The 18,601-nt window shown below is 45.4% G+C and overlaps 1 protein-coding gene across 4 annotated transcripts in view; it reads right to left on the bottom strand.

Annotated features, from left to right (window-relative positions):
* PALD1 (phosphatase domain containing paladin 1) overlaps positions 1 to 18,601 on the bottom strand; it is a 193,793-nt gene that overhangs the window by 64,545 nt on the left and 110,647 nt on the right. For all 4 annotated transcript variants that reach the window (XM_039482388.1, XM_039482390.1, XM_039482389.1 and 1 more), the window contains 4 exons: positions 14,867 to 15,064; positions 11,874 to 12,014; positions 9,547 to 9,618; positions 5,340 to 5,480 (listed from right to left, as the gene is read on the bottom strand). In XM_039482388.1, the coding sequence (XP_039338322.1) occupies positions 5,340 to 5,480; positions 9,547 to 9,618; positions 11,874 to 12,014; positions 14,867 to 15,064 (552 nt within the window). The remainder of the gene's footprint in view (positions 1 to 5,339; positions 5,481 to 9,546; positions 9,619 to 11,873; positions 12,015 to 14,866; positions 15,065 to 18,601) is intronic.

The raw sequence follows: 18,601 nt of genomic DNA, 5'->3' as shown, positions 1-18,601 counted from the left end.
ACGGGGTTTCCATCGGTTCTTGTAACTCCCTCTTCCCCTCTGAAAAAGTAAGGTTGATATTGGGTGGAGAGGAGACGTGTGCATGGAAGGCGACTCCATAGTTGTAAGAACATGAGCCCCAGCTAAATAAACCTATCAGTCTGACAGCTGCAGAGAGAAAGCTGTGTGCATGAGACCAGGAGAAAGAGGAGGGATAAAGCCCCATTGTTTTGTATCCAGAGACTGTGGCAGGCACTTTAACAGGGTCAAAGGGGCCACATCTGGCTACAATCAGATCTCTGATACCAGTTAGAAAGAACATGGGGGGAGGGGGGAGAAAGAGAGGGAAGGGACCTGACATCCCTGTGATTGAGGGTTTTGGTAAGAACAGATTTAGCAAGAGAAGGGTGGAGATAACTATAGCACCAACTTGTCCCTTTTGGGATTTTTTTTTAAGCAAATAATGGTTGAGGGTTTGAAGCATGGACTTGTATTTCCCCTTAGCCTCTCACTGACCTGCAGAACTGAGAAGAGGAGCTTTGTGCCAATGTTGTGGGAAGGCTCAGAGACTGCAGTTTGGCTTTTGGTAGGTAATTTAAAGGGCACTCACACTCATGTAAAAGACAAAACCAAAATATCTATGGCGTTTTTATACTGGGCTCGGGCAGGGCTTTTCCTCTGCAGCTTGGAACCCATTTACTCTGGTGAACAGAACATATTGCAGGGCTGAAAACTTCATTCCCACCTCAGTCTCAGCCTTCTCTGATCCTTGCGTGAAACAACTGCCATTCAAAAGTGCAAAGAAAGTGAAAATGCACTGATTGCAGCACATCTCCAGTTTGGAACAGGAGGGTGGTTAGTTTAAATGAGGTTTAAGAGAGATCCTCACTAACATGATCTTTTGCATGAGGTGTTTGAATGGACAGTCTCTTTTGGGGGGAGGAGGAGGTGTTAAATGCCTTTCCCAGTGTTTTTTTTTGGAGCATGTCTACACTTTGAGCTGAAGATCTGATTCCCAGCCCCAGGAGACACACCTGCACTAGCTCCCCTCAAATTAATGCATTAAAAATTGAATGTAGCTGCGATAGCACGAGCAGCAGGAGGGGCTAACTGCCCCAAATGCACACCTAGCCTCTCTGATGGGCCTGTACTCAGGGCTGTGAGCCCCTCCTGCTGCTTGCTCTGCCACAGCTACACTCTGTTTTTACCATGCTAGCTTGATGACAGCTAGCAAGAGCATGTCTCCCCAAGCTGGGAATCACACTACCAGCTCAAAGGGACACATATCAGTACTGTAGCTTCTCATTTGGGGAATACAGAGTTTAGCTTAGGTTAGTTTACCCACTTGTTTTTTTACCACTACACCAGAGACTTATCCTCAGAGTCCCGTGGACAATTAAAAATAGGAGGGAAAAATAATCATGAAAATTGATTTTTCACCGCTTTGCTATTTGTTTACTTTTCTGATTTAACCTAACTTAGAAGCTAGTCAAACTGATTTTGTTTCCAATAAGTTTCACTTTCCAGTTCTCCTACACAAGCACATTGCTGCAGAGCTTAAGTTGCAAACACTGCAGGGAAATGTTTCAATAAACACATTCTGAACAACCTTTATTTGATTTTTGTTTTTTAAATCATGAGACTATTTCCATCAATATTACATTATAATTAAAGAAATATGTAATACGCTAAACCTCTACTTGGGGCCTTACCCCTCTGACCGTTTCATTTTAATGCCCATGAGGCACACTTATTATTTTGGGAGGTTTCTGCTTTCCATTTTCAAAAACACCACGTGGAATAGGGTTGATCTGAGGTCACTGGAAAGAGGACTCTTTCACTAGATATGCGACAAGACTACCTGCAAGAACACAGAGCTTATGTCCCCTTTCCTGTATTTACATTTCATGCTAATATGGAAAAGCTGCAAGACTAAAAGCTAAAGCACAGAGCACCAGCACTGTAGTAAGGAAAGAAACTTCAAACCTGGGCACACTAACCAAAAACAGCACTATCAGCAAATACTTTAAAAAATATATTTCAACTTGAGCTGCAAAAAACTTAAAGGTTGTTCACATTTCTTCCACTGTCAGTTCTGCTCTTTTTCTATATGGCAAAACGTGACCTTCCTACTTCGCCTGCTCTCCCACACCACCCACACATGTTTCTAAAGGAACTTAAACCTCACATGCCTTTTATGTTTACTTTCGTATTTATGCACTAGCATCCTGGATTATATCAGCATGCTTCTTGGAATTTATTAGCTAATTGCTGCTGTAGAGTCAACTGTGGAAGGAGCAAAACTTATGATTCTTGCTTTGGTCCTACATAGTGCATTAAAATAGTTCTCAGCTGCAAAGTCAACGATTCACTTTTTCAAGTTATATTTAGAAGTCAGAACATTTTGAGGCTGTTGAGATGAGTTCCTGTCTGCATCCTGTAAAACTTGCCCATACTGGTATTGCCCTGGCCTCTTCTTTTGTCATTCAGTGTTGAACGCATTCTAAAACAATATGCATTTCCTCACCTTTTGGGGGCGAAGCCAGACTTTAAGGCACCTGCTCCCCTACTTGGTGTAAACTTTGCTTGTGCCAATCAGAAACGAATACAAACAGGTTTTGGGCCCCGTCCCCTATGACACTTCTATGATGTCATAGTTGGTACTTTAGGCCTGCCTGCCATGTGCAGGCAGGGAGAGGAGAAAGAAAAACGAATCCTGTGTATCCCGTAACCGAGCCTGATCACCTCGAAGCCTCTCTCTCAGCTCACGTGTTTCAAACAGAGCTTCTACGTTTGCCAGTCGTTATGCGTTGGTTTGAATTTGTAAGTATCAGTTATTACTAAATGCTGCATCTTTGTTTATAAATATTGTTAGTAGATATTTTAGTCATTGTGTGTTTTAAGTTTCATTAACTCTATTAGCTAATCATACGCTCCTCCCTTACCCCTTGTAATCATCCCCAATAAAACTTTACATTGATTAACTTTAGTTGTGTGTGTGTGTCTGCAGTTTGCATCGTGACCCATATTCTCCTTGCATCCCTTACCAATATAGTCTATTGCCACGTGCAGCCTGGTAAATAACAGGCCTGCATTTTCTTTCGCCCCTGCGTGTACGTGGCAATCCACAGAGGCAAGTCGAATTTTGGGCCTAACCAACTTGGCAAATCTCCTTTCACATCTTGGCTTATATGTTCCAGGAGAATTATAAAAAACAACCCCATAGTTTTTTAAAGTATCAACTGAAAAGGTTCTTATTTTACTGTTCTACCATCCATCATCATTACCCCACAAAAGCTTACATTTAAACCCTTAACCCAGGAATTGGCCAGCTGCTGGCATCTTCTGCCCAGTGAGTACGACTCAACCAGCCGGGTAAGGGGAATGCTCATCCAGCATGAAATGCACTGTTCTATCAAGGGAAGGGAGCAGAACCCCAATGACATTCCAGTTCTGATGCTGAATTACAGTGCAGCTGCAAAAGGATGCCAGCTATCCCCTTTCTCCTTCTCAGGATAGACCACACAAGTAGGGGCTAGTATAGTGTGCAATGGAACTGAGGAGAGCCACAGCCCTCTCGGGTTTTGTGGCTCAGGCACCAACTAGCAACAAAGTTTGAATTTCATCCATCTCACAGGCCTTGGTATTTGCTAAGGGGTTGGGAGAGTGGGAGTCAGATTTTCCCAGGCAGGGTTATAAAAAAAAAATAAAATGTAAATATTTTTAAAGTTGTTTATATTTGGGCCTGTCAGTTCAGACAATGTCTCCTTTATAGACTGGCCTCCTCAGCTTTATACACTTTGGAGTTGCATACGAGAAAATGGAAGCTGCTGGGTTTGTTATCTTAGTTTTGTGACTATTTTCTGTGCTAGTTTCTCTCATTTCTATGCTAGTTCCAGAGATTACAATGAAAATACACAGTATACAGTATCCTGTGAGCATGTTCCTTGAGCAGCCTTAAGATTCCCATGCCAGCAATCCCACATGCACACACTCTGTTGCTCATGGCAAGAAATAGCCTGTTAATATTCAGAACTATTCATGGAAATTCATTGGCAGAAGCTAGATGACATTACGGGAAACTGAAACTGGCAGGGGAGTGGTGTGAATGGGCTCTGATGGGAGTCCAGAGTACTACTTGGCTTTGACAGGTGCCTGCCATACAGGTTCTTCAGAGAGGGAGATGTAAAAGCAGAGACAGAAGGAAATCAGAGGTCTCCAATAGATATTGGGAAACTCCTGGGTACCCCTCCCTCCCCCAATCCTCCTTTCCCCCCCACCCCGACCACCCCGCATTAAAAGACAAGTTATTCAACTTCAAGAATAAAATAAATGTGACCATAACTCTATTACCAGAATGCAGACAGAAAAAGAGCACATTTGCCACCTGCTGGCTGAAAGTAGGAAGTGCCCTTTTTGTCTTGAACGCAATCAGTACCATGATACAACTGATTTAATCCCCCCAAAAAATAATCAATGAACTTGTGATCAAAAGCCAACCTGTCCCACTATGCCTGGAGTTGTATGTACATCTATCAGTCCTTCTCATTTATCAAGTATCTCTCTGGAAGTCATCCTTTTGCTTTTTATTAGGGTTTGGTTCAAACTTCCTTTGCCCACCACCTCCCTCCATGATCAAACCCCTGCCACCACTGAAACATACAATACACATGGTAAAAACGAAATGCTCTGCTAGAGGTTGACACACTTGGGCACAGTGCAGGAATACCATCCTTAGCAAGTGCTTAAGAGACATACTTTTAGAGATGACTGCAATGAATAACAAACTAGCACAGGCAAGAAGGCTCAAACCATCTGCGTAAGCACTGTGTTTTGAGAGCAGATTTTCTTTTTCAAATATTTACCAATAAGACAATAAACAGACACTGGTCAGAGTTACAGCAGCAGCTCTGGGTTTTGGCCGCAAAGTGATAGCACCATTGTAGCAGCTTTTACAACACTGCTTTGGCCACTGAAGAAAAATGAAAAGCAGAGAGTAGGAGTGCCAGCACGTCACAGCTGAAGGAGGTGCAGGGATCTCTCTAGTAACGCACCAAAAAGCTTTGCTGTAATAAATAAGCAACAAAACAGCATTTTGACAGGACACACAGGCTCTTGAAGAAGCCACAGTGCTATATTAAGAAACTTTTTGGAGCAGGGACCACGCCTTTGTGTGTGTTTCTACAGCACCAAGCACAATAGGACTCAGGAGTCTCCTGTACTACAAACAGCAAGTGAAACTGGGCAGATATCTAAGCCATTAATCAAAGTGTCTGCACTTCCCATTTACAGGAGGGTGAAAAAATAAATATGGAATGAAGAGAGTTAATCCGGCAAGCACAATGACTGGTCGCACTCACCTGTCTGTAGGTGCATATGATGATTTCTCTCAGGTGATAATGCATAGGTGTCATGGTCTCACTCACGATATCCAGCGCCATATCTACCTCCTTCTTCATTCTGTGCCCCTCTGGTAAAAGCTGCACCACCTTCATCACCACCTGGGGGATGAGAGTAACAACCGATTTCATTCCAAAACTTACACACTTTGAAGAGCACAAAATAGACAGGACTATTCCAGGTTGTGCTCTCAAATCTATCCGCTTGCAGCCACCTGTTGTCTCTTGTATTATACATAGATTGTAAGATCTTTGGGACAGGGATCACCTTTTTGTTATGTGTTTGTACAGCACCTTGCACAGCGGAGTCCTGGTCTGTGACTGGGGCTTCTAGGCACTACAGCACTACAAATAATCACCACCACCCCAAAAGCACGTAAGGCCAGATTCTCGCCCCACAGTCTTGCCCCTTTGTTCCTTACAAGGGGACCAAAGAGGCCACCTAGCGGCCAACTCAGAATTCCTTTGGAGTGGGATGAGAGAGAGGGGAACGCTGGGAGCTCTCAGCTGGTGTCAAGCTAGCACAGCGCTCTTCCATCATCACCCCCTCCTAATGCTTGTGTAGGACACTTGCAGTGGGCAAGAACCTCAATGCACTCCATCAATTCTCATTTGGTTGCCACTGCCAGCTGGTGTACAGGCTGCTCTTACCAAGACCTCGCCTGGAGCTGTGCAGAGTAGAGAAATCAGGGATCCACAACTGGCACGCTGACAGCACGCATGCACCCAGATCCACCTTGAGCATAACTTGGCGTAGGAGAAAATCTGTCCCCTACAGAGCTGCTCTGCCTTAGTAAGCTCCCATTAGCATAAACGCCTAGTTAAACCAAGGCTGGTGATCTCCCCCCAGTCCAGTGCTGGGGCTACCTCACTATATTCCCCACTCCCACACACTGCTTGCCCCTGAAAAGCTTTCGACAAGCTGGACTGCACTCTCTAAATCTGGAGGAGCCCGTTGAGACACTGCACCCAATATTCTTCAGAGAGATATTATTATATGATTATGACATAGTTATGATGTGTTTTATGCAAGATAGGTCATGTGGGATGTCATTGGAAAGGTTATGATTTGCTGAATATGATTATCCTCTTTGAATGCAAGTATAATTTTTGTATCTGAAGTTAGGAATATTGACTGTATATCTGTATTACAAATGTGTGTTTAAACTTGGGGAACAACCACTAGATAAGATGCTTTCATTCTGAATAGCGGGGTGAGGAAGGGCCATTAGGAAAACAATAGGCCCTAGGAGAAGCTTATCTCCCATCTGGGGAGCCTTCCTGAGAGCCCTACAAACAGCTTCCGAGTAATGGCCTGTGTTACACTACAAGGACATGTGACCAGGTCACCTGGTGCTGGTCTCCCATCTTGGGATATCAGTATTTTTCCACTGATTGGCCTGGGAACCAAGCTTTGAAACAAAGGGTTCCCGCCATATGCAAAAGCTGTATAAGACAGGGGAGTGACATTATCGTGGGTCTTCACTGACTCCCCACCGAAAGAGACTCCTGAAAACACCTAAGGAACAAAGACATACACATGCTATTATCTAACAGCATAGTACTATCATCTCTGCCCTGAAACCCAAAGTGCTGATTACATACTCATTCCTTTTAGAGTCACTGATGGACAGACCTGCTCCCACTCAATTCAACTGGAATTTTAACAGTGTGTACTATTAGGATGGGATTAATGCTAATGAACTGCTACAACAACACAGACAGAGAATATTGCCAAACAGCCATGTCTGATTGTCATCTGTACAGTGACTGCATAATATGTAGATCCATGAACTCTGACAGGCTACAACCCCTCAGAGCTTATCAGACAGTCACTACAAACTATCTGTCTATCCTAGATCCTTATGTCGCTCTCATTGCCATAGAATCTGAGCATCTCCCTGTCTTTAACATATTTATCCTCCTCACACCCATGTGAGGTAGGGAATTACTACCCAATCTCCAAGAGAAGGGTGGATTCTCTCTCTCTCCAAATCAAGCCTGGATGCCCTTCTGGGGGATATGTTTGGTCAAACAGTTATTGGGCTCAGTTTACAGGTAACTGGGTAGAATCTAGGGCCTGTGTATCCAGGTGGTCAGATTGGATGACCTTATTGTCTCTTCTGGCCTTAAAATCTATGACTCTATCACCCCCATTTTGCAGACTTTACAGAGAGACTCTGTGGCTTGTCCAAGATTACCTAGGGAGTCTGTGGCAAAGCAGGAAATTGAACCCAGGTCTCGGCCCAGTGACCAGCTACCCCAGACCACTCTTCTTCCCTCAACACACATGGCCACCTGTCTTTCTTGGTTCAACAAAGCAGAACCTTGAAGATGCTAGGACACACTTCAAGAGTTTCTCTGTTAAAAAAAAACTGCAAACCCAATTCCATCTCAAAACCAGCTACTTTGATATGGCTTCAGAACAGGAGCAGCAACAGCTTGTGTACTGGAGCAATTGCCATGCTCCTGAAAAAAGGCTAGGTTGACTGGGGAAGCAGCCACAGCTGGGGCCACTCCCCAATCAGGCCAAAGCTGGACCTATAAAAGGGCTGTAAGCCAAGAGCTGAGTCAGTCTCTCTCTTGCTCTGGAGAGAGAGAAGAACCTGGCTGCCTGGGAGCACAGAGTACTGGGACTAGAGTAGTGCTGGGGAAAGGCAAGGGGAGCTCTGGCCTGGCAACTCCCCAGGGTGCAGGCCTTGGGAAAGGCCAAAGCAGGTACTGGGGTTGCAGAAGTGCAGCCCTGAGTTAGGCAGAGGCAGCTGGTCTGACCCCCTTGCCAATGGAGCAAGGGGGCTAGATGATGGCTGGCAGTAGCCACTGAGGCAAGGTGGGTGAGAGGGTTGGGGGCCCCCTGGAGAGGGGGGGAGGAGACCTAGAGTGTGGTGGGGGTACTCCTGGGGCAGCACCCAAGGAAAGGGCACTGGGGTCTGGGAGGGTTACGGGGCCTTGAGGCAGGTGAGCTGCTGGCCTGCAGAGGGTGCTCCGGGCTGGAATGGAGCTATTTCCCAGGACAACGAGCAGGAGGCACTGCACTGGTCAGTCTTGACCTTGCTACAGCTTGACCTAAATTTGGTAATAATGATATTTTGGGTTTGGAGTCATTTTTAGTTCAGGATACAATAAGAGCTCTTTATTAGACTATTAAAAATAAAAGTAAGATTATCAAGTTGTTTCCCTGAGGAAAATTTCATTACGACCAGAATTGCAAATTGCATTGGAACCATCAGGGGTCTTTCATTCCACTTCATGATCAGTGGAAACTTAATCGGATTTCACTGTAAGCAGATGCCACTGCAGTACTGCACACCTGCAGGTCACCAGCTAGAAGGCGGACTTGCCAAGGTGACACAATAATACAAGTGCCACATGCACTGTGGTATTCATAAGCCTCTTTCAGAAGCAAAATGCCAGACACTTGGGTGAAATGTTTGTTGCCTTTGGAAAATAAAAATGGATGGAACAGAGTGATTTCACAATAGGGAAACAGTGGAGGCTGGGGTTAATAAAGAAGGTCATAATCATACCATCAGAAGATGAGGGAGGGTCAGAAGAGGCTTGAACTCACAGCTGGTTAACATTTACACTCTGGTGGGGTGTGGAGAGAGCCCTATTTTTTGAAATTTTTTTTATTATTCTAGCTATTTTATCTGACACTCAGATTGCCTGCACCTGATGGACAAATGGAGTGCTCTTTAGATATGTCTCCTGTAGACTAATGCCTGGTCTCTGCTTTGATGTAGCTGATGAAAACAGATGTTTAGCACCTCCTGAGACCAGCCTGTGTGTTAATCTTTAACAGGCCATGATCATCCTCTTCCCTTGTTCTGCACACAGGTCTTTTGCTGCTTTAAAAAAATCACACTGTCTCCAAATACTAACCATGAGCATACTAACCCCAGTATCAGAGCCCCAGAAAAGCCCCCAAATGCCAGGACCCAGACTTGAACCGGGTTGTTACTATCGGAGTTCTAACCAGTGTGAACAAACCCCAGTCTGGCTGCTTCAGAATCCTAAACACAGGCCCCATCACTTAATGGGAAATTCAGTCCCTGAATGAAGTAGCTGAAATGCTGAGGCTGTTTGAAGGAACAGGACATTTGCAGCCCCTGGAGATTTCACAACACACCCTGAAATAAAGGCAGATTAATATGGGAGAAGGACTCACCTCAAATTCCCCTTTGGTGTATTTGGCATCAGGTACACTCACAATTTCATCCTCACTCATCTCAGGGATGCCCTGCAGCAAGAAGAAGAGGCCAAGCCAGGTTGAGCGGTTAAAAAGCTATCCAATTACACCCCCTAACATGCAATAGTTTCCTGGGTGAACTCCTGCAACACTTAACAATACTGCATGTGGGAATACAGTGGTCTAAGGGAAGAACTGTGCATCAGGAGGCACAGACTTTAGAAATAATAAGTTGTAACATGTAGCTTTTTTCATCCATAGCTCTCAAAGCACCTATTTATGCTTTCTTTTTCTTTTTACAGAAGGTGACACTGAGGAACAGCAGTTAAATGACTTGGCCCTGTATTCTTGGTTCTTCCACTGACTGCATGGGCAAGTTTCCTGACTTATGTCTGATCACAAACCAGTAGGCCCACCCCCATGCCCTTTGTCCCAGGCTTGACCCAGACTCGTTGAGTTACTTTGGACAAGTCACTGAACTTTTGTGCCTCAGTTTCCTGCTCCGTAAAACAAGACTAGTTCATGAGGTGCATGCGACTTAATTCCTTAATATTTACAAAGCCCATTACAGTGCCTTTGATGGAAGATGCTGAAGAATTGCAAAAAATGGCAACATCCTAGCTGTTGTTCCCAAGCTTCTTTGCTGGCAACATATAAGAAAGGGTTAATAATAGGGAGATGTCCTTGGTCTCCACAATCCAAATCCACACTTAAGGTCATTTTAAAACACTGATCCACATTTCTCATTGGGGGAAAAAAAACCTGCTGCCATTTCAAGCTGCAGCAGAACTCCTTGGTGACACTACTCATGCAGCTGATAACCTCCAGCTCCACTATTAGGACTAGCCCAGTAGCGCAGAGCTCAAAGAAACAGATTTGACAAATCGAGAAGTGATGTAGTGAAGCAGGAATTGGTGGATAATCTGTTCCACCACTTCAGTGGCCACACTCACAGCAATAATGAAAACTCTGTTTAAACTACATTGCTGCTGAGCAAACCAATCTTATTAGAGGCCGTATTCCACTCTAAGGTTCCAGCACGGCCCTCTGTGACGTTGTGCAGTCTATATGGTTTTATAAAAAATTAATAAGTGAATATAATGTAACTGGAATATGCTTCATGCAAAAGGTCTCTTGTAAAGTATCATTACAAAGCTTATAATCTACTGAGTGTGATCATCCTATCTGTATAAATGTACCACTCTTGTATCTGAAACTAGAAATATGAAATAACTCTGAGGGCCTATTGTAATTATGTAAAGTATGGGCCATTAATGGTGGTTTGGAATCTTGATGACTCATTAACTAGGACCATTGTCTGCAGATGGGTGTGTTTTACCTGTAAATCTTCCTGTATGTGTGTGTGCTGGCAAGTGGGTAATGAAGTCTTGCAGTGACATGTGATCACGTCACCTGAACTGGAATCCATCTTTAACCTGGTGTCTTTCCATTGAGAAGGAGGGTGTGGGAACCCAGAGAGGGACAAAGGATTCCCACCTTATGCAAAAGATATACAAGGGGGGGGAAAGAGAACAAGAGAGGGAAGAGCCATCATGAAGAATCCGCTAGCTACCACCTGAGTTGGAACAAGAGCTGTACTGGGGAAAGAATTGTGCCCAGGCCTGGAAGGTGTCCAGTCTGAGAAAAAACTTACTGAAGCATCTGAGGCTGAGATTATCTGTATTCAGTTTGATTAGACATAATTTGCGTGTTTTATTTTGCTTGATGACTTACTTTATTCTGTCTCCTCCTGCTGGGAACCACTTAACTTCTACTTTCTGTATTTAATAAAATGACTTTTTACTTATTAACTCAGAGTATGTATTAATACCTGGGGAGTAAACAACTGTGCATCTCTCTCTATCAGTGTTATAGAGGACGAACAACTTATGAATTTACCCTGCATAAGCTTTATACAGGGTAAAATGAATTTATTTGGGTTTAGACCCCATTGGGAGTTGGGCATCTGAGTGCTAAAGACAAGTACACTTCTGTGAGCTGTTTTCAGGTAAACCTGCAGCTTTGGGGCAGGTAATTCAGTCCCTGGATCTGTGTTGGAGCAGAGGGGAGTGTCCGGCTCAGCAAGACAGGGTGCTGGAGTCCTGAGCTGGCAGGGAAAGCAGGGTCAGAAGTAGTCTTGGCACATCGGTTGGCAGCTGCCAAGGGGGTTTCTGTGATCCAACCTGTCACACCCTCTTTCACTGCTCACAGGGCTAGAGCTTGGTGTTTAGGGATTCATTCCTCAGAGCTTCCTTTGTTCCAAACCCTCCTTAGAACAAGAGACCCATCCCTGGGCTAATACCTACATTGAAATGCCAGAGCGTGAGGACCGCAATAACCATGGCTGTGGTGGTTCTCCCTCTGCCACTATGGCAGTTGAACACAAAGGCCGTGTGAGAGTCCTCAGCTAGCGCACTCTTCATCGCATCCAACAGCCGATCTACATCCTGAAAATGAACAACAAAAAATTAAATATGGACTTTCCCTGCTGGGTGTGACTCATGAATTCTGTTCTGCCCCTGTGGATTAATAGAACCATATCTGATTTTCTGTAGTGCCTTTCACTTTCCAGGTAACCGAAAGAGTGCTACAAAGCAAGAAGTTACACACTGGGAGTGCAGTGATTGTGTGTGAAATGCCATAGCCTTTGATGCACTCAGCCTCATCCGAGGGAGGGAATATTGGCCTATGCAAAGGTATAACCCCCTACTTGCAGAAAGTGCCATGGGATCTTTAACTTGCATCTGAATAGCAGCACAGTGCATGGGAGTGTCAGCAGTTAGGTAAGATCCTTACTCCTAATGTGGAACTTGAATGCTCTAGTCCAGATTTAAGAGGGATACCACTGAGTCTCTGTGTGACTTCCATTTAATCCTATACCCTGATATGTTGTGAACCAGCAGCATTCACCTGCACATTGACCTCATTAACACTGTCTTTACTGTGACTGGCCAACTTTTTTCCCCTGAGGTGTTGAAAAGCAGCTGTTCCCTGTCTTTCTCGTGTATTTCTAATGGGTCTATGGCACCATCTACATTACAGTGTTACTACATAGGTGTTAAATTTCTCCTTCCAAGGAAGAATAGTGTGTGATTATATCAAATCCAGACTAACTGATCTTAAATCCCCCAGCTTCTGCAGCTGTAAAATACACAACTGTGGCTATCCCAAGGTGATCATTTTCACTCTAGTAAAAATGCAAATAGGAAATCTCTCTAGGATAATGCTAATTACAGTTCTCTTAATTTCTTTTGCATCAACATAAAATGTCTAGGATAAACAGAAATGCAAAGGAAAATCTGAGATTAACAACTGTAGGTGCAAATCTATAATTGCAGGTTGAGACCAGCAGATGGCAATAATGCACTTACAATAAACGACTGCAAAGTGGTCTTGATTCTATCAATGCTTATATAAACATATTCAGACCTGTAAAACTAGAGAAATGAAATTTCATGGACAAAAGTGTCTGTGATCCCCGCATGGGCCAAATTACTAGAAGACAGATCAGTGAGACTCTGGCTAGGAGGTGTTTCTGGTATACTGGAGAGGATTCAGCATTGTAAGCAACTGCATAACTTCCCTTGAGGAGCATACCCCAAATCTCCTCTTTGCAAGTCTATAAAGCTGTGCAGGAACACAAGCAGTATACACAACCCAGGGCTGCAGTGCATGTCATTCTGGCCAAGATTGTCCCAGAGTTATAGTACCAGACAGCACAGGCTAGGGATTGCAATCATGCTGCCTTTGTTTTCTCAAAAGCAATGTCAGCCACCAGGCCCTGAGGACCGCTATGGTGAGCAGACAGGAGACTGTCTGACCCGACCGGCCCCCACCCCCACCCCCCCGCCCCTTCTCCGCAAGTTTTCCAAACCGCGCCAAGGAAGCAGCTCTACGCGCTCGTGCGCCACACCCTTCACTTCCTCACCCTCGTGTCCCGCCCCGACACCAAGTGGCGGGACCTCTTGCCACCTCTGGAGGGTGAGGAGCCCCGGTGGGCCAGCCTGTACTCCACCCTGGTCCCGAGGCCCGTCGGGGGATATCGGTTGGCGGGCTCCTCCATGGGGCCGTGAGCACGGGCGTGTACTTGGCGCGGTTTACCCCTGTCCCAGACACCTGCCCCTTCTGCGGCGTGAGAGAGACCCTGGCGCACGTTTACGTAGAGTGCGCCAGGCTGCAGCCCCTATACCGGCTCTTCACCAACATCCTGTTGCGTTTCTGGCTGCATTTTTCCCCTCACCTCCTTCTCCACGCACTCCCTATCTGTGGCCCCACAAAGTAGCGGGACCTCCTGGTCAACCTCCTCCTCGCCCTGGCTAAAATGGCCATCTACGTGACCAGGGAGAGGCGGTTGGCCAATGGAGACTCCTGCAACTGTGGGGCTTGTTTCCGATCCTTAGTCCGTTCACGTCTCCGGGCGGAGTTCCTCTGGGCGGCGTCCGCTGGCTCCCTTGACGCCTTCGAGGAGCAGTGGGCGCTGTCCGGGGTTCTCTGCTTGGTGTCCCCGTCAGGCTCCCTTCTTATGACCCTTTGACCGCACTCCTGTCCCTGTTCTTTTATTAGTTGTCCCCCGCAATTAGTGGGTTTCTGAGGCCCTGTGGAACCTCCCCTTAGGCTGTGGGGGGATCCGTTAGCATGGGGCGGGGCTTCGCCCACCCCGTTTCCCGGAAACCCAATAGATACACCCAGTATGGCCATTCTTATGTTCATTCAGAGATCTGTGTTCTAATTCTGCATCTGCAGAGCTGAAACATTAATTTAATTTAGTAGCTTTTTTGTGTTTGGAGTAAGATGAGGTAATAATAACTTGCCTTATTGACTTCTCCTGAGTACAAACACAGAGAAAGAAAGGAAATGGAGCAGTCAGATTCAGCAACCACATACTAGCACAGCAGCAGCTCCCCACTCCTATAGGGAAAGAGGCTGCAGTGCCTTAAGGTGAGGGAAAGGGAGGAGCCAGAAGAGAAGAAAGCAACTGCAGGGGGAAATGGAAGAGCTAGTGAGAGACAGACAGACAATTTAGGGCAAACAAAAGGAGAGACTATCAATTTGGAGGGGGAACCAGAAGAAAAAGTCAAACTGGGAAGGAGGGTGAGTATCAGTTTGGTCATAGGGAGAAAGAAAGAGCATAAATTGTGAGGGGAGAGGAGAGAGAAGAGCTGACCTACTATCCACCCACCACCCTTTGAAAGCGATGGGGGAGAAAACCCAGGAGATTCTCACTGAAGGCATTCACCACTGCCCCTTCAGAGGAGTTTTGGTGTTGAAACTATGGAATAGCTTTTAGCTCCTCCCTTACCTGCTCCTTGGGAGCACAGAAGTCTGGGATTGGGATTCGTTTGTACACCAGCCCCTGGCATGTGCTCTTGTGCTGATTAAGTATCTCCTGTGTGGTCAGGCAACTCTTAAACATCTTCATCTGCTTCTCCTGTTCCAGATACACCTCCAGCCACTTCTGGGACTTCAGCACGTCATTCTTCAAGGTGGACTCTAATTTCTGCAGGGGAGAGACAAAGAAACTGAACAAGACTCCTTCACTGTATGGACACTTAACATCATTTTTCAGAATCTTTCTTCCTTTTTCACCCTAAAGGGAAATTTTTATTTCCCCATAAATTTGTAGGTGAACTTAGGACTCAGGGAAGTGAGGGACTAATGCCAGGCATATTGCAAGACCACAGTTTGGAAACTTTCCACACACAGCTCTGCTAATATGCCTTAGCCTAATCTACAACAACCCCTGCTTTTCAGGTCTGGACCTCTCCCAAAGACTCTGCCAGTGAGGTAGGAATGCTTCTATTGCCCATCTGGACTCTGACCTTCCATGTTTTGTTTTTTTTTTACTGTCCTTAATCTCTTGGGGTCACTCCTTGACTCCTTTTCCTCATCTCCCAGGGGTACAAATGTGCCCATAATCCCCTTTGCAACATCACTTGTACACAGCCTCTGCCTCTGTTGAAATCCTGATCCACATCTTCATTGTTGCGTGACACAACTCCCTTCAAGTTCTGTATGGCCAACCCAAGTTCCAACGGTTCAAGCTCCTACATGTTCAAAATGCTACTGCCCACCTTCTGTTTTGTACATAGAAACAAAACCACATCTGCCCCATGCTCGTACACCTCTGCTGACTCTTCATTCATTTCAAGATCCTGTTAAAATTGCCCTCTTGATTTTAAAACCCCTCATGGGCTTGCCTAACTCATGAATCTAGTCTCTCCACACTCCCTTCTCTACACATCTAGCACCAGCCTCGTTGCCGTCCCACCACACAATCTGACCACTGTGGTGGGGCCACCCTTCTCCTCTGAGTTGTCCTGGCTATCCCTTTTCAAGACCCAGACAAGAACATCTCTGTTCTCCCTTGCCTAACTGTATCATTTACATGTTCTTTCAAGCCACTTCGTAAACTCTCCAGGTTTGAGCCAAGTTTTATTCCACATTCTGTAAAATATTATATACATTTAGGTGCTGTATAAATGCTTACTAATAATTTTATTACAACTGTGCTTTTTGTGTCAAACCAACGCGCCCAGGGTTACAGCTGATATAAAATATGTTATGCCATGCAAAACTATTTGTCATGAGACTGCTTTCCTTCCTCCTTTCTCTTATTTGCCAACATGAAAAGAGAGAAAGAGAGTGGAGCGGGTGGGCAGGCAGGCAGAAAGAAAAAGAAGAAAAGAATGAGAGAGATGAAAAATCTTTGATCAGTATCCAGACATTGAAATTCTCTGTGCCAAGTGCACAACACCCTGGGGTGGGTGATAAGCAGCAACCCAGGTAGGTGACCAGCTGGGAACGGGATGAGAGGGAGAAGGGGACTGATGTGGCTCACAGGTCCATGCCCTGCTGTGGAGCATATGGATGGGATATCTTTAAATGCAGTCTCCAATATGTCAGTGTAAATCTCATTTGCTGATGGTAACTTATCTTCAGCTTGGTGTACATTAAGGCTGGTGGTACTTTGACTTGTTTATTAGCAAAGTGAAAACTGTTGTTCATCCCGCCCCCAATGGTACAGCAATTTGAGAGGGGAAAAATAACCATTCCACACAGAATTCCATTTTAAATACTGAGTTTATATGTGCACTACACAGTAACAAAATTAACTACCTATTTTTCTTATATTCTTCATTAGAGTAATACTGTGATGTATCCTGAGAACTCAGCGTGTTACACAATAATTACTGAATTTGTGCTATATGCAGGGTTGTAGCTGTGTCAGTCCCAGGATATTAGAGAGACAATGTGGGTGAGGTAATATCTTTTATTGGACCAACTTCTGTTCGTGAGAGAGACATGCTTTCGAGCTTACACAGAGCTCTTCAGGTCTGGGAAACTGAGACTTTGTCTACACTGGCACTTTCACCATTAAAACTTTTGTTGCTCAGGGATGTGAAAAAGCAGCTCCTGAATGACAGAAGTGTTAACGACGACGAGCACCGGTGTGGACAGTGCTTTGTCAGCAGGAGCCGCTCTCATCGACGTAGCTACCGCCCCTTGTTGGGGGTGGTTTTATTTTGTTGCCCTGCAACAAAGAGCAGCTACACTGGTACCTTACCATGGTGTGGCTGCAGCGGCACAGCTACGCCGTTGCAAGGTGCAAAATGTAGACATAGCCTAACTTAAAGCGTGGCTGCTAAATACAAGATCTGAACAGATTGTTTAGCATAAGGGGTTAACACATATTTCAAGGGGCCATTCAAGATGAAGTGGCCCATTAAGCACCCTTGAAATGTGTTACCTACTTATGCTAAACAATCTGTTCAAAACTTGTATTTAGCAGCGACACTGAGGCCTTGTCTACACTACCAAGTTTTCTCGACAAAACTTATGTCGACACCCAAAAGTCAACAAAACAAAAATCTCCAAAGGGTGTTCACACTTGCTCCCTCTGTTGACAGATCATGTCCACATTGGGGGCACCATCATCAACAGTGTAAGCAATGCACTGTAGGCATGTATTCCACAGTGCAGGGTCGTGGGAAGGCGGAGCTGATTCCTGTGCATTTTGGGATTCCCTCCGAGTTCTCCCACAGCCTCCTCAGCTGCCAGGAGCAGCATCCTGAGCAGCTCTGTGAGCTCTCCATGCTGAGGAATGTCAAAGCAGCACAGCAGTCTCTCCCACCCCGCCCCCAACAGCAATCTGCCTGCTGCTGTGTTCCTAGTGCCAGGCGGAACAGGAGCATTCCAGTGATTTTGCTCTTTGTTCCCCAAACTGAGCAGCACACTCAGCCGTTGGATACTTCCTGGAGCTTTGAAAGGGAAGGGGTGAATGCCTGCAGGGCAGCAGAGATCAAAACATTGAGCAGAACTATCAGGGTAGGCATTGTGGGATACTGGGGGAAGCCAGTTCTGTCGACAAAACAAACAGCAGTGTCTACACTGGCTCTTCGTCAAAAATAAAGGGAGGGAAAAAGAAAAAAGTCTCTTGTAGGGGTGGAAGTTTTTTGTTGCGAAAACCAAGTATTTTTCCGACAGAAGTCGCATTGCAGTGTGTATGCTCTCACTGTTTTGTTGCCAAAAGGCAGTTTTTGGTGACGAAACTTGGTAGTGTAGACAAGGCCTGAGTGAGGGCAGGTCTTCATACTGATGCAGCTGCGTCACGGTGGAGCTTAAGTGAAGACACTCTTAAACTGATGGGAGGGCTTCTCCTTTCAGCGTAGTTAATCCCCATCCCCGAGAGGTGGAAGCTGTGTTTGGGGAGAGAAGCCCTCCTGTCAACACAGCGCTGTCTACACAGAGAGATAGGTCGGTATAACTATGTCGCTCAGGGGCATGGATTTTCCACACCCCTGAGCGATGTAGTTATACCGATAGAGATTTGCAGTGTAGACCTGGCCTTAGTTTCTCAGACCTGAAGAAGAGCTCTGTATAAGCTCGAAAGCTTGTCTCTCTCTCCAACAGAGGCTGGTCCAATAAAAGACATTACCTCAGCCACCTTTTCTCAGAGAATTTGTGTTAGTTACTCAAGTATTACTACCATGTAGTATTTGCTTTGTAACCACTAGGCAGTTACATATATGCCAAT

The sequence above is a fragment of the Mauremys reevesii genome, linkage group 7, assembly GCF_016161935.1.
Source record: "Mauremys reevesii isolate NIE-2019 linkage group 7, ASM1616193v1, whole genome shotgun sequence".
NCBI lineage: Eukaryota > Metazoa > Chordata > Testudines > Geoemydidae > Mauremys > Mauremys reevesii.
The sequence above is the reverse complement of the archived record's forward strand: the minus strand, read 5'-3'. Positions and strand labels throughout refer to the sequence as shown.